At 40.4% G+C, this 15,157-nt stretch overlaps 2 protein-coding genes across 5 annotated transcripts in view; both read right to left on the bottom strand.

Annotated features, from left to right (window-relative positions):
- Positions 1-15,157, bottom strand: part of C1D (C1D nuclear receptor corepressor) — a 377,915-nt gene that overhangs the window by 251,604 nt on the left and 111,154 nt on the right. The window lies entirely within an intron of this gene.
- The window catches only part of CNRIP1 (cannabinoid receptor interacting protein 1), a 1,091,934-nt gene continuing 1,077,066 nt past the window's right edge, over positions 290-15,157 (bottom strand). For all 4 annotated transcript variants that reach the window (XM_050754547.1, XM_050754548.1, XM_050754549.1 and 1 more), the window contains one exon: positions 290-1,306. In XM_050754547.1, coding sequence (XP_050610504.1) covers positions 1,142-1,306 — 165 coding nt within the window. In that variant the 3' untranslated portion in view covers positions 290-1,141. The remainder of the gene's footprint in view (positions 1,307-15,157) is intronic.

Here is a 15,157-nt window from a genome sequence, read left to right as displayed (position 1 = left end):
CCACATAGCTCACCAACTGGGGAGGGGTCACCACAGAAAGAGTAGTGGAGCGAGATAGGGACAAGCATTTTTTGATTGCCCACCAAGCACCTGGGCCTGTGCTAGCCCTGTTAAATTTGGCTGGAGCAATCCTGCTAAAAGGTCAGACTTGATTCATGAATAGGTGTGCTAATTCTACTCCAGATACATTCCCTCATCCTGTAGCATAGAGGCCTGAATGAAGCTGGCCTAGAGCAGGGATCCCCCTGCTAGATAGCTATTGCCCAAATTAAGAATGCAAATCAGGGCATGATTTTCAATGCCTTTATTAAGAAATATCAAAAGTTGATTACAGGTCCATATGCAGTTTTACAAAGTTCAAGTGAAGAAGAATGTAGGGATGCCATCAATGTACATGTCTGAAGACTGTGGAAGCTTGTCAAAGGGGTAACCCTACAACTCCTGTCACTTTAACAATGGTCCACGGCAATGCTTTTCCCTCATTTCTACTAGGCTAGGCCATTGCACAATACCTTAAGTTACTTACAAGAGTTTTAATACATTATAAATACGTACATAATTGTCCTTCTGGTTTGTTATCATCCTTCCTTGAAAGAGTAGAGCTGTTGATAGGAAGCACAACATTGGAGCCCCATTCGCTGCTGTTTGTGTTACATTTTCACAAAGCCTGCTTTGAAAGCTGACAAACACTGCAAGTTACATGTTACCGTATTACACATGGGAGGACCCATACACATGGTTATTTTTAAATTTAACATTGAACAAAAAAAAGGAGGAATCACTTTACTTGGAAACAAAACACCATAGTCAGTTAGTGGAACAGTCAAGAGCAGGACAAGCCTGCCAGGGCCACTGAACTCCGGTCACGAGTGGTCAATAGTATGACCGAGAACAACTGGATGCAGGAACATCAGCACAAAATACAGACGGAAGTATTCTCGGGGGTGGTACATCACCATCTTGAATGTGAGGGATATTGTATCAGAGGGGAATTACACTTTCAAAATAATCAGGGCTAGTAGGTCATCGGGACCAGATGGGGAACAGCAGTGGTGCGGCGTGCCTTGTTTAAGGCTTGCGCTGGTTTATCTAAAAGTGGGTTTCTGAAAAGATTGTCCAGCAGCATCAGAAAGAGCCACTTTCAGAGGAAGGACTCCTTGTTCACCCACATCAGACTGCGTGTCTCGTTGGGCTTGCATTCGTACTCAATGACGGAGAAGGGGCTTCCCCACTGGCAGTGATCCCGCTTGTGGTAATTGTAGAACTTGACTTGCCACACCGTCTCGAAGGTCCCGATGTCTGTGAACTGAGGGAAGAGAAACATGGCCGATAAAAACCTCATTCTGCCACGAGCAATAGAAGAGAGCTAACATTACTGTCATTGCTCCTGGATAATCAAGCAGACCCGGTCCAGATTCTCTTGGTCTGCAAGGCTCGGAAGCCTTTCGTTTAGCGGTCTAGCTCCCTCCTTTGTGATGGGAGATATTTTCCTAAAAAGCTGTCTGTACACCATTCTTCTCTATAAAATCTGATTTCCATTGCGTGTGTGCCACTTGCTATCATATTGCTTTTAATAAAAATAACTCCAAAGTTTATCTTGTTTTTCAAGTTTAATTTTTTGAAAACTTAGAATTTTAAAGCTTACTCTAAAATGGCCCCTGCTGGCCAGGTGCAGTGGTTCACGCCTGTAACCCCAGGCTGAGGCAGGATGCTAGCCTGAAGCCAGGGGTTCCAGAATAGCCTGAACAACAAAGCAAGATTCTGTCTCTAAAACAAACCCCCATATTCACCCCCCAAATGGTCCCTGCTACAGAAGGGGAATGGCAAAGGGAAAAGGAGGAATAAGGTTTACTGGCTTTTCTCAAAATACAATGGTACAAAACAACCTATGTGCAATACATCTACATAAGATATAATTTCCACCATTAGTTTTAATTCCAAAGAAAAATATTTCATTCAAAGTGATAACCAAAAATATTTCATTGGAAGTGTTTGTTAAAGGCTCTATTTTAACTACTAAACATTGAGTACTTATAAGTCAGGAGTCCATGCCTACATCTTGGGCTTATACATTATCCAAAACCATATTTGAGTATCTACTATGCATGTATAAAAATTTGTATAGGGCAGGATTGTTGCTCTTAAGAAGTTTGCATTCTACTTCCAGAAGGTAGGCGCTGTAAATCACTGCACAGAGCTCTCCTGAGGTATAAAGCACACATTTCTTGCCGCTGAGAAGAATACATGGAATACCCTGGAGGCCACTGGGCAGATGCTCAAGTGGCCTGTGGGGTAGCCTGACCCTGCTACTGCCTTCTGGAGCTATTTAGGGGATCTGGCATTAAACCACATGATGCCTGTCGTTATTTTCTCCTCTGACCCTCCCCTGTCATGGGAGGGGACAGGGACTGACTTGGCAGTATTCTTAGACTTGTCATGAGCCAGAAGACGTGGACAGAGGAAGGCAGTGAGCATTAGGAGTCTTATGCTTCTTGCTGATACAGGAGGAGGGTGATCAGGTGCTTCCCGGATAGCTTTCCAAGATGCTCTCAAAAGTATATCTTGCACCATTGCCTCATCCTGCTAATTTGATCCCAAAACAAGATCTAGGCTTTCCTTTGGGAAATTTGCTTGATTTGAAATAGTGGATGATATACCTAGAGTCCAAAGACCTCCCAGGTATGAAAGTGAATTATCTCTTTTTAGAGAGTTGTGGCTTAAAGACCTATATAAGCATACAGCAGCTTTATTCACAATAGCCCCAGGTTGGAATTGACCCAAATGTTTATTCACCTGTTGATAGGCAAGTTTTGGTATATTTATAAAATGACCTTTTGCTGAACAATACAGGAAGACATGCTGATTCAAGGAGCAACAGGGGTGGATTTCAAAGACATGCTGAGCAAAAGAATCTAGGCCCCCAAAACACATACTGTATGAGTCCATCTACATAGTGACCGAATGCAATCTACACTGACAGGAAACATCTGTGGTTATCTAGGGCCTGGGGTGAGAAGGGGAATTGATGCAAATGTACAAGAGGGAACTTTTTAGGGGTGATGGAAGCATTCTACATCTTGATTGGGGTGGTGGTTACATGGCTGTACATATATGTTGGTCAAAACTCATTGAACTGTATGCTTAAGATGAGTCAATTACATGTAAACTATACCTCAAAGTTAAGAAAAATAGAAATATCCATTTTTAGTGAGCTATAAGAAAACAGGTATTCTAAATGCTGCTAATGGGAATTGAATTAGCCTTTTGGAAGGATCATTTGTATGAAGCTAAAGGTGTGAGTACATTCAGGCCCAGCAATTCCATTTATAATTTATCTTAAGAACATCACAAAGTTTAGAGTAGTAAACAATGCAACACTAAAGGTCCATCTTTAAGGCACTATTTGTGGCATATCTATATAAGGGAATACCATGTAGTACTTTTAAATGTAAAGTATTTAATATAGTTTTTATCTTATATTGTTACATGAACTAAGCAGAGTACCATGAAGAACATGAAGTATTAATTCAATTAAAATTATACTTGGCTGGGTATGGCACCTCACACCTGTAATTCCAGTACTTTGGAAGGCCAAGATGAGAGGATCGCTTGAGACCAGGAGTTTGAGACCAGCCTGGGCAATATAGTGAGACCCTGTCTCTACAAAAAATGTTTGAAAATTAGCTGGGTTTGGTGGCACACCCTGTGAGACTGAGATAGGAGGGTTGCTTGAGCCCAGGAGTTTGAGGCTACAGTGAGTTATAATCATGCTACTGCATTCCAGCCCGGACGATGGAGAAAGACCCTGTCTCAAAAAAAAAAAAAAAAAAAAAAAAAAAAAAAAAAAAAAAAAAATTGTGTATATGTATATGTGTGTGTATATATATATTTAATATTAGAAATTCTGATAGACTGTTTTATTTTTTCCCGTGTTCTTTTTAAATTATTATTATTTTGAGATGGAGTCTAGCTCTGTCGCCTAGGGTTGGAGTGCAGGGGTGTGATCTCGGCTCACTGCAACCTCTGCTGTCCAGGTTCAAGCAGTTCTCCTGCCTCAGCCTCCCAAGTAGCTGGGATTACAGGCACGTGCCACTATGCCTGGCTAATTTCTGTATTTTTAATTTTTATTTTATTTTATTTTGAGACAGAGTTTTGTTCTCGTTGCCCAGTCTGAAGTGCAGTGGCGCAATTTCGGCTCACTGCAACCTCCGCCTTCCGGTTTCAAGCAATTCTCCTGCCTCAGCCTCCTGAGTAGCTGGGATTACAGGTGCCCACCACCACACCTGGCTAATTTTTTTTTTGTATTTTTAGTGGAGACAGGGTTTCACCATGTTGGCCAGACTGGTCTCGAACTCCTGACCTCATGATCCACCAGCCTCGGCCTCCCAAAGTGCTGGGATTACAGGCATGAACCACCGTACCCAGCTGATTTTCTTCTATGTTCTTATTTGTATTTTCAAAATTTAATGATTACCAGAAAAAAAAATTAAACCAAAACTGTATTTCCCAAAAGTATTACCAAATAGTCATTATCCTTACCATAAAGTACTATATGCATTATTAGTAAGTACTACTGAGAACACTGGAATAAAAAATTGGAACAGTTCATCACAAAAAAAAAAAAAAAAAAAAATGGCTGGGTGCAGTGGCTCATGCCTGTAATCCCAGCACTTTGGGAGGCCAACATGGGAGTGCCACTTGAACCCAGGAGTTTAAGACCAGCTTAGACAACATGGTGAAACCTTGTCTCTACAAAAACTTAAAAACATTAGCTGGGCATGGGAGTGTGTGTCTGTAGTCCCAGATACTTAGGAGGCTGAAGTGAAAGGATCACTTGAGCCCAGAAGGCAGAGGTTTCAGTGAGCTGAGATCGTGCCACTGCATTTCAGCCTAGGCAACAGGGCAAGACCCTGTCTTTAAAAAAAAAAAAAAAAAAAAAAAAGGAAAAAAATGACTAACACCTGCAAAAACATTCAAATGTAATTAGTAATTAAAGAAATACAAACTTTTAAAGATACACTATTCCTCTAATAACTTGTTGACAATTTCTGAACACCAGAAACAATCTAAGCATCCAACATTAGGAAAATATGAAAATGGCAGCATATCCATATGATAAATTTACAGAGCCATTAAAAAGGAGTTTAGGGTTGTCGATGCTTCAAGGAAATGTTTAGAAAAATGCTAAAAGATGAATTGGTTTATATACATTATGAGCTCACATATGTAAAATAAGATACATAGAAAAAATGAAAAATATAACCTTCTAAGAAATTGAATTTTTCTATCTTCAGATTTTTAAATTATACTTTATGTTCCAGGGTACATGTGTACAACGTGCAGGTTTGTTACATATGTATACATGTGCCATGTTGGTGTGCTGCACCCATTAACTCATCATTTACATTGGGTATATCTCCTAATGCCATCCCTCCCACCTTCCCCCACCCCACGACAGGCCCTGGTGTGTGATGTTCCCCTTCCTGTGTCCAAGTGTTCTCATTGTTCATTTCCCACCTATGAGTGAGAATATACGGTGTTTGGTTTTCTGTTCTTGCGATAGTTTGCGAGAACTGCATCCATGTCCCTACAAAGGACATGAACTCATCCTTTTTAATGGCTGCATAGTATTCCATGGTGTATATGTGCCACATTTTCTTAATCCAGTCTGTCATTGATGGACATTTGGGTTGATTCCAAGTCTTTGCTATTGTGAACAGTGCCGCAATAAACATGTGTCCATGTGTCTTTATAGCAGCATGATTTATAATCCTTTGGGTATATACCCAGTAATGGGATGGCTGGGTCAAATGGTATTTCTAGTTCTAGATCCTTGAGGAATCGCCACACTGTCTTCCACAATGGTTGAACTAGTTTACAGTCCCACCAATAGTGTAAAAGTGTTCCTATTTCTCCACATCCTCTCCAGCACCTGTTGTTTCCTGGCTTTTTAATGACTGCCATTCTAACTGGTGTGAGATGGTTTCTCATTGTGGTTTTGATTTGCATTTCTCTGATGGCTAGTGATGATGAGCATTTTTTCATGTGTCTGTTGGCTGCATAAATGTCTTCTTTCGAGAAATGTCTGTTAATATCCTTTGCCCACTTTTTGATGGGGTTTTTTTTTCTTGTAAATTTGTTCACTCAGATTTTTTCTACAATAAATGTTACTTTTAAAATCAGAAATTTTTAAAATAGTGAAATGGATTTATCATCTTACAAAAATATATACAGCCTGCAAGCCCAAGGGATATTAAAAATTCTATTAAAAATATGTGCATTCTAATGAAATTATGACTGTTCACAATAGGTTAGTGGTGGTATGTATAAATCAAAATCTCATTTTATACTTCACCAAGACTTTTAGAGGATTTAGTATTGATTATTTTTGACCAGCACAAGGCATTGCACACCTTAAGTGCAACTGAATTTTACAATTAACATTTGAATTCTAAATTATAAAAATATTTTGTAATAAAATATACACTGAAATAAACTTTATACTAAAAATATTTTATAATACTTTTCAAACGCCAGCTAATTTTTTGAAGGAAGCAGCTTAAAATCATGCTAGGTAAGTGAGAGAAACAATGCTGAGATTTTTATTTTTCGAAATAAAAGTCAGTTATAAAAATGAAAAGCCCACCAAGCTGATTACAACCACAGACAAGAAAAACGTAAGGCTTATGTCTGAAAAAATTTTTAGAAGTCTCAATCTAAGAATTCTCAGTAACAAGGGAGACCAAAGTTAAAATCTGCTGATGGCAACAGTCACAGCTAAAGATATATTTAAGTGTTCGTATTAATATTTCAAATTTGGTTTATTAATGCTGGACCTAAGGTCACACTGAAGTAAATGTAAGTGCTAGTAACTATGTATATGTCTTCCTCTCCCCCATGCCTTTGCTGTTTACACTTCCCATTAGCCCTCTTCCTATTCTTTCTTTTGGAGTTCTATTTCCTGGGCCTCTTACTACCTAGCTCAGAATTTCTTCTTGTCTGGGTAGGAACAGATGGGGTCTTGAAAGCTGACATTCTTCTTAAAGAACAGGAACAACTCCACAGGCTCTTCACTCCCTCCCAGCCCATCTGTGCCTTCTAAGGAATATCTACCCAGGCAGGCTCCTGGGTGGTACAATTTATGCATAGGTATAATTCTGTCTATTTGTATAGCAGTCTATTTTATGTGATACTTTCACATACATCATTCCACTTTAATATTGTGCCTGGTTTTGTTATCTCCATTTTATGGATGAAGAAACTAAGATTCAGAGAGGGTAAATGACTTGCCCTCAGTCTAGACTCCAAAGCCAGGCAATGATAGGAGCCAGACAAGAACCTAGGTCTCCTAATTCCTAGGTAGGAGCTATTTATCACTGTACAAAACTGCTGATATAAATCGTTATAGTGGACAGTTTTTTCCCCCTCTCTGGATGAGAAATTACATGGATTGTCATAGGTAGAATGCTTTAGGGCATTGCTGTGGACTGAATGTTTATGCCCTCCTCCAACCCCAATTCATATGGTGAAGCCTAAATCCTAACTGTAATGGTATTTGGAGGTAGGGCCTTTGGGAAGTATGGGGGTCATGAGGGTGGAGCCCACATGAATGGGTTCAGTGGCCTCATAAGGGACATGAGAAAGATGATCTCTTTCTCTCTCTGCCATGTGAGGATACATCAAGAAAGTGCCTATGGATGAAAAAGAGGGTCCTCACCAGATTATTGCCTTGATTTTTGGACTTCCCAGCTTCCAGAACTCTGAGAAATAGATGTTTGTTGTTTCAGCCATCCAATCTGTGGTATTTTGTTTTAGCAGCCCCAGCGGAGACAGACACTCTACCTGGACATTTTATTTGCCATAGTATTCTTACGAGTTGCAAGCCTGGGTCCACTTTTTACTTCACAACTAATGTGGAAGATAACACATCTGATTCCAAGGAGAGGAGACTCATCTGTTGTCCTCAGTAACAAATGAGGAATCTAAAGAGCTTGTTTTAAACAATTTTGGTGGCCTTACAACCCATTGGCATAGAATCTCCAGTGTACTTCTTTCTATTCACCATGCCACCTACTTCTACAGCAGACATGAAATTAATCAAGATCACTTAGAAATCCATTGACTTGGGAGGACAGAACAATCTTAAAAGAAACATGATGTTACTTTATTAGTAAACAAATTCAGTATAAATATGCATCTGTGACTTTTAGTGTGGTGTGACCTATCAATTTCCACTGAATTTCAAGCCTTTCTATTCCTGTATTGTTTGAGGTTTTATTAGTAAATGTTTCCCATTTCTCTTCACTAAACAGGACTAAAAGTTCTAGGTCTTATAAAGTACATTTATCTTTATAAGAAACTGTTAAACTTTTCCTAAGTGATTATGCCCATTTTATTTTCTCACCAGCAATGAGAATTTCAATTGCTCTATATCCTCTCCAACACTTGGCATTGCCAGTCCTTTCAATTTTAGCCAGTCTGGTGACTATATAGTGATAAGACAAAGAAAGGAAATAAAGAGGCTGGGTGCGGTGGCTCATGCCTGCAATCCCAGCATTTTAGGAGGCCAAGGCAGGTGGATCACAAGGTCAGGAGTTCAAGACCAGCCTGGCCGAGATGGTGAAACCCTGTTTCTACTACTCGGGAGGCTGAGGCAGAGAATCACTTGAACCTGGGAGATGGAGGTTGCAGTGAGCCAAGATTATGCCACTATACTCCAGCCTGTGCGTCAGAGCAAGACTCTGCCAAAAAAAAAAAAAAAAAAAAAAAAAAAAAAAAAAAAAAAAAAAAAAAAAAAAAAAATTGGAAGTAAAGAAGATATTAAGACTGGGTATGGTAGCTCATGCCTGTCATCCTAGCACTTTGGGAGGTCAAGACAGGAGAATCACTTGAGGCCAGGATTTCAAGACCAGACTGAACAACACAGCAATACCATGTCTCTACTAAATATAAAAAAGTTTTGCTGGGTATGGTAGTGCGTGCCTCTGGTCCCAGCTACTTGAGAGGCTGAGGTTGGAGGATCACTTGCCAGAGGTCAAGGCTGCAGTGAGCTAGGATCATGCCACTTCACTGCAGCCTGGGCAGCAGAGACCCAACCTCTACAAAAAAAAAAAAAAAAAAAAAAAAAAAATTAGCCAGGTATGGGTCATACACAGTGGTAGTCCCAGCTACTCAGCAGGCTGAGGTGGGAGGATCGCTTGAGTCTGGGAGGTCGAGGCTGCAGTGAGCTGTGATCGTGCTGCTGCACTCCAGCCTGGGTAACAGTGAGATAACAGCCTGGTAATAGTGAGATCCTATCTAAAAAATAAAAATAAAATAAAATAAATAGGAAAAAAAAAAAAGAGTATCAGGATACTATTTATCTCTAACTGTGTGATCCTAGACATAACTTGGTGGGCCTGAGTTTTCAATGAAAAGTGTATTCCACTACCTAATCTCTAAGGCCACTTTTAGCTCTAACATGGTATAAAGATTACAAACGGCGGCCGGGTGCAGTGGCTCATGCCTGTAATGCCAGCACTTTGGGAGGCCGAGGTGGGAGGATCACGAGGTCAGGAGATCGAGACTATCCTGACTAACACAGTGAAACCCCATCTCTATTAAAAATACGAAAAAAATTAGCCGGGCTTGGTGGTGCGCGCCTGTAGTCCCAGCTACTTAGGGAGGTTGAGGCAGGAGAGTGGCGTGAAGCTGGGAAGCGGAACTTGCAGTGAGCTAAGATTGAGCCACTGCACTCCAGCCTGGGCGACAGAGCAAGACTCTGTCTCAAAAAAAAAAAAAAAAAAAAAAAAAGATTACAAACTGCTGGGCATGGTGGCTCATGCCTGTAATCCCAGCAGTTTGGAAGGCCAAGGTGGGCGGATCACCTGAGGTCAGGAATTTGAGACCAGACTGGCCAACATGGTGAAACCTCGTCTCTACTACAAATACAAAACTTAGTTGGGTGTGGTGGCAGGTGCCTGTAATCCCAGCTACTCAGGAGGCTGAGGCAGGAGAATCGCTTGAACCTGGGAAGTGGAGGTTGCAGAGAGGCGAGATTGCACTATTGCACCATAGCCTGGGCGACAGAGCAAGACTCCATCTCAAATAAATAAATAAATAAATAAATAAATAAATAAATAAAACTTACCCTTAAGGGTGTTATGCTAGTTATTTTTTGAAGAAAGTCAAATTCTCAAATACTGTCATTTACGATCACACCAAACAAAACAGAAAGCCATTCAAGTCCCTGTAGAATTCCTTTTTGGTTGGGCGCAGAGGGGAAGGCTAGGAATGTGTCCCAGCATCTTAGATGATTTACATGATTTTAAAAAGTGAAATAAGATTCATAAATTTGAGCCGGGCACGGTGGCTCACGCCTGTAATCCCAGCACTTTGGGAGGCCGAGGCAGGCGGATCATGAGGTCAGGAGATGGAGACCACAGTGAAACCCCGTCTCTACTAAAAATACAAAAAATTAGCCGGGCGCAGTGGTGGGTGCCTGTAGTCCCAGCTACTCAGGAGGCTGAGGCAGGAGAATGGTGTGAACCCGGGAGGCGGAGCTTGCAGTGAGCCGAGACGGTGCTACTGCACTCCAGCCTAGGCGATAGAGCGAGACTCCGTCTCAAAAAAAAAAAAAAGATTCATAAATTTGGGCAAATTTTTAAAGTGGCAGTAATCCTTACATTTTGATTCAGCTGATTTTCAGGTCCCCTTCACATAAACATATTTTACAGCTGCAATTATTTAACATATGTTACACAATTGTATATATTGTCTAACTACAGTTACAATTTTGTCACAATGTTATACAATTGTATATATTGTCTAACTACATATTCATTGTTACCATTTTGTCACAGTTATACAATTGTATATATTGTCTACATATTGTTACAATTTTGTCGCAATGTTATATAATTGTATATATTGTCTAACTACATATTCATTGTTACCATTTTGTCACAGTTATACAATTGTATATATTGTCTACATACTGTTACAATTTTGTCACAATGTTATATAATTGTATATATTGTCTAACTACACATTCATTGTTACAATTTTGTCACAGTGCTATACAATTGTATATGTTGTCTAACTACACATTCATTGTTACGATTTTGTCTCAGTGTTATACAATTGTATATGTTGTCTACACATTCATTGTTACAATTTTGTCACAGTGTTATACAATTGTATATGTTGTCTAACTACACATTCATTGTTACAATTTTGTCCTTGTTTGTTGAGGCAGGATCACTCTGTGGCCCAGGCTGGAATACAGTGCTTTGATCACAGCTCACTGCAGCCTTGAATGCCTGGGCTAGAGTAACCCTCCCACCTCAGTCTCTGGAGAAGCTGAGACTACAGGAAGATGTCATCACGCCTGGCTAATTTTTTTTTTTTTTTTTTTTTTTTGTAGAAATAGAATTTTGCTATATTGCTCAGGCTAGTCTTGAACTCCTGGCCACATACAATCCTCTTGCCTTATCCTCCCAAAGTGGTGGAATTACAGGTGTGAGTCACCGTGCCTGACCTAATTGTTCCAATTTTAATGATGACATAGGACTCTATCGTGATGTATCATGACAATTAGACTACTCCCCAGATATTAGATATGTCAGTTGCCCTCTAGCAAAAAGTGCTTTAATAAATAATTTTTATATATATGTCTACTTTAATAGGAGTAGAATTATTTGGTCAAAAGAAATGAATCTTTATTGCTCTTCCCATATATGGCCATTTTGGTCCTTTTAAAGTGTACAACCCGTTTTACAATGTTGACAGCAAAGGTGGCATTGTTTAGAAAAATGATACCATTGGGCCAGGCATGGTGGCTCGCCCCTGTAATCCCAGCACTTTGGGAGGCTGAGGCTGGAGGATTGCTTGAGCCCAGTAGTTTGAGATGAGCCTGGGCAACATAGTGAGACTCCATTTCTACAAAAATTTAAAAAATTGGCTTGGCCTGGTGGCATGTGGCTGTAGTCCCAGCTATTCAGGAGGCTGAGAGGCAGGAAGGTCTCTCGAGCCCAGGAGTTTGAGGTTACAGTGATCTGTGATCATGCCACTGCACTCTAGCCTGGGTTACAGAGTGAGATTCTGTCTCTTATTTAAAAACAAACAAACAAACAAAAAGATGTCATTGGGAATTACTTTTAAAAAATAGATTTCCTAGTTTACTTTTCACTACCAATTACAAGAATGCACATTTCTACATTTTAGTTTCTTCTTCTGGAAAATGTTTTGTCAATATTTCTGTTGAAGATTGGTGTTTTTAAAATATCACAGACTCTTCAAGAAGTGTCATATTTCTCACTATTGTTTTATTTTCACGTTACACTGTGTAGAGACATAATTATTTTTCTTTATGATTTCTATTTAAAAATCAAGTGTTAATTTTTCTAGTCAATTTTGATTTTTCCATTATTTTAGATTTTATAATTTAACTTTCCCACTTTAACCTTAATTTATATATTTATACCTATATATCATTTTACAAAGAATTTAAGATGGTGTTCAGCATTTTACATAAAATGAAAAAATACATATGATAGTCTGAAATATAAGCATATTAAACATAATGCTTGATTTGAGCTTAGATTTGATGCTGGGCTGTCTGGTTACTGGTGCAAAAATTTAAAAAACACATATGGTCTATTATCAGTGATTTTAAAGTTTTTTTTGTTTTATTTTGTTTTGAAACGGGGTCTTGCTCTGTTGCCCAGGCTGGAGTGCAGTGGCCTGATCTCAACTCACTGCAAGCTCCGCCTCCCGAGTTCACGCCATTCTCCTGCCTCAGCCTCCCGAGTAGCTGGGACTACAGGCGCCCGCCACCTCGCCCGGCTAATTTTTTGTATTTTTAGTAGAGACGGGGTTTCACCGTGTTGGCCAGGATGGTCTTGATCTCCTGACCTCGTGATCTGCCTGCCTCAGCCTCCCAAAGTGCTGGGATTACAGGCGGGAGCCACCGCGCCTGGCCGATTTTGAAGTTTTTGCAGAACTTTTTTCTACCCAATAAGGCAGCACATGACCAGATGAACAAGAGAGATGCCTGCCCTCTCCCCACCCCTTTCAGTGAGCACTGAAATATCTCAGGTGGACCCAGACTTCAGAAAACAGTCTGAAAAAGAATGAGTTAAAACATCTCGGCCGGGCGCGGTGGCTCAAGCCTGTAATCCCAGCACTTTGGGAGGCTGAGACGGGCGGATCACGAGGTCAGGAGATCGAGACCATCCTGGCTAACACGGTGAAACCCCGTCTCTACTAAAAATACAAAAAATTAGCCGGGCGAGGTGGCAGCGCCTGTAGTCCCAGCTACTCGGGAGGCTGAGGCAGGAGAATGGCGTAAACCCGGGGGGCGGAGCTTGTAGTGACCTGAGATCCGGCCACTGCACTCCAGCCTGGGCCACAGAGCGAGACTCCCTCTCAAAAAAAAAAAAAAAAAAAAACTCATTAGAAGGGAGAGAAATATTCTGTTTCCCAGAAGAAAAAAAAGTTAAAAAGCTTTTCCAGCTCTAATTTGTAACAAAACAAAACAACAATGAAAACACTCCCCATGGAACAGTTAGGGCATTTAGCTATGAGCTGTTTTTACACACAGCTGTTTCTTAGAGCAAACTTTCGTAACTTTTGGAAGCCCAACATCAGTGTGCAACTCAGTTAAAGTGCTTCTAAACTTGTTTAAGAGTGTGGTTTTTGATGGATTAACTGGTTTATCAGTAGCATCTAATATTTCTAGAGGTCTGAAAATACATTTTGAAATTCTGTAGAAATGGATGTTTTCCTCAGAAAAACATAATAGTCACTCAATAAAACCCCCAAAAGGCAAAAGTCTTGGGCTAAATTGACAGCAAGACATTCTTTCTAAGTATCTTTACTTTCGGTCCTGACTTTTATGGGAAATTTCAGTCAGACTTTCAAGTAACAGTTAAGTCCTATGGTATGTAAATTGTTTCAGAGCGTAAGCAAAAAAAAAAAAAATATATTCCTAATTCACTTTGCAAAACTATTAACCCTAATACCAAAATTTAAGACTGCAAAGGCCTTCTAATTGTTCTTTGCTTTTCTGTCTCCCCTTCTAATCTAAGCACTGGCCACTAGAGTGTTTTAAAGTGCCTATCTTATCACATTACCATGAAGGGGTACTACACAACCCCTTGAAAGCCTGGCAGGAGAAAATGACAGCCCTATCTGTTGGAAGTGGCGGAAGACAGCATCAGGACTGGCAGAGAAGCTGGAAATAACCTAGAAAATCCTGGTAGAAAGATCTGCAGAAGGAATAGAACCTCAAATCTGACTATCAAGTCTGCTGTAATTCCTAGCTAACTGCATATGAAGGATAGTGGGAGAGGGACACCCTACAGGGGCCACCAGCAAAGAGTCAATCCTTAAAAGACAAAGTTGTGCTAAGATTAATAGTTGCTATGTATGTATGTATGTATGTATGTATTTTCAGTGCATTCCCTAACCTCAGAAGTAGGTGTCAGAGTAAAGAATTTTGGATTGGCTGGGCATGGTGGCTCACTCCTGTAATCTCAGCACTTTGGGAGGCTGAGGCAGGTGGATCACTTGAGGTCAGGAGTTCAAGACCAGCCTGGCCAACATGGTGAAATCCAGTCTCTACTAAAAATACAAAAATTAGCCGAGTGTGATGGCGTGCGCCTGTAATCCCAGCTACTCTGGCGGCTGAGGCAGGAGAATCGCTTGAACCCTGGAGGTGGAGGTTGCAGTGAGCCGAGATCATGTTACTGTACTCCATCCTGGGTGACAAAAGTGAAACTTCATCTCAAACAAAACAGTTTTGGATTGACAGAGCAGCTGGAGAAATAGGGGAACCGCAGGGTGGGCATGTTAAAAAAAATCTCAGTATAAGCTGTCCAGTTCCTTGGCTGACTGCTAAGCTCCATGGGCACAAAAGGAGACCAGGCTAAAAAGGCAGCAACAGGAAGTTGTAAAAACTGAGCAAAGAGATCAGCTGCTGCAAACTGCTGGAAGACAGAATTTGAAGTTTGAGTACAGGAATGTTTACTGCCAGCTAGAATACAAAAAACCAGTGATACCCAGAAGAATAAAGCAGAAACTAGAGTTGGTAATAAACTATCCACAAGGTTAAGTTTGTAGCCAAAAATTACCAGACATGTAATGAAACATAAAAGTGTGACCCATATTCAAGAAA

Source organism: Macaca thibetana, chromosome 13, assembly GCF_024542745.1.
Source record: "Macaca thibetana thibetana isolate TM-01 chromosome 13, ASM2454274v1, whole genome shotgun sequence".
Lineage (NCBI taxonomy): Eukaryota > Metazoa > Chordata > Mammalia > Primates > Cercopithecidae > Macaca > Macaca thibetana.
Note: the sequence above shows the minus strand (reverse complement) of the source record. Positions and strands in the feature narration are given on the sequence as shown.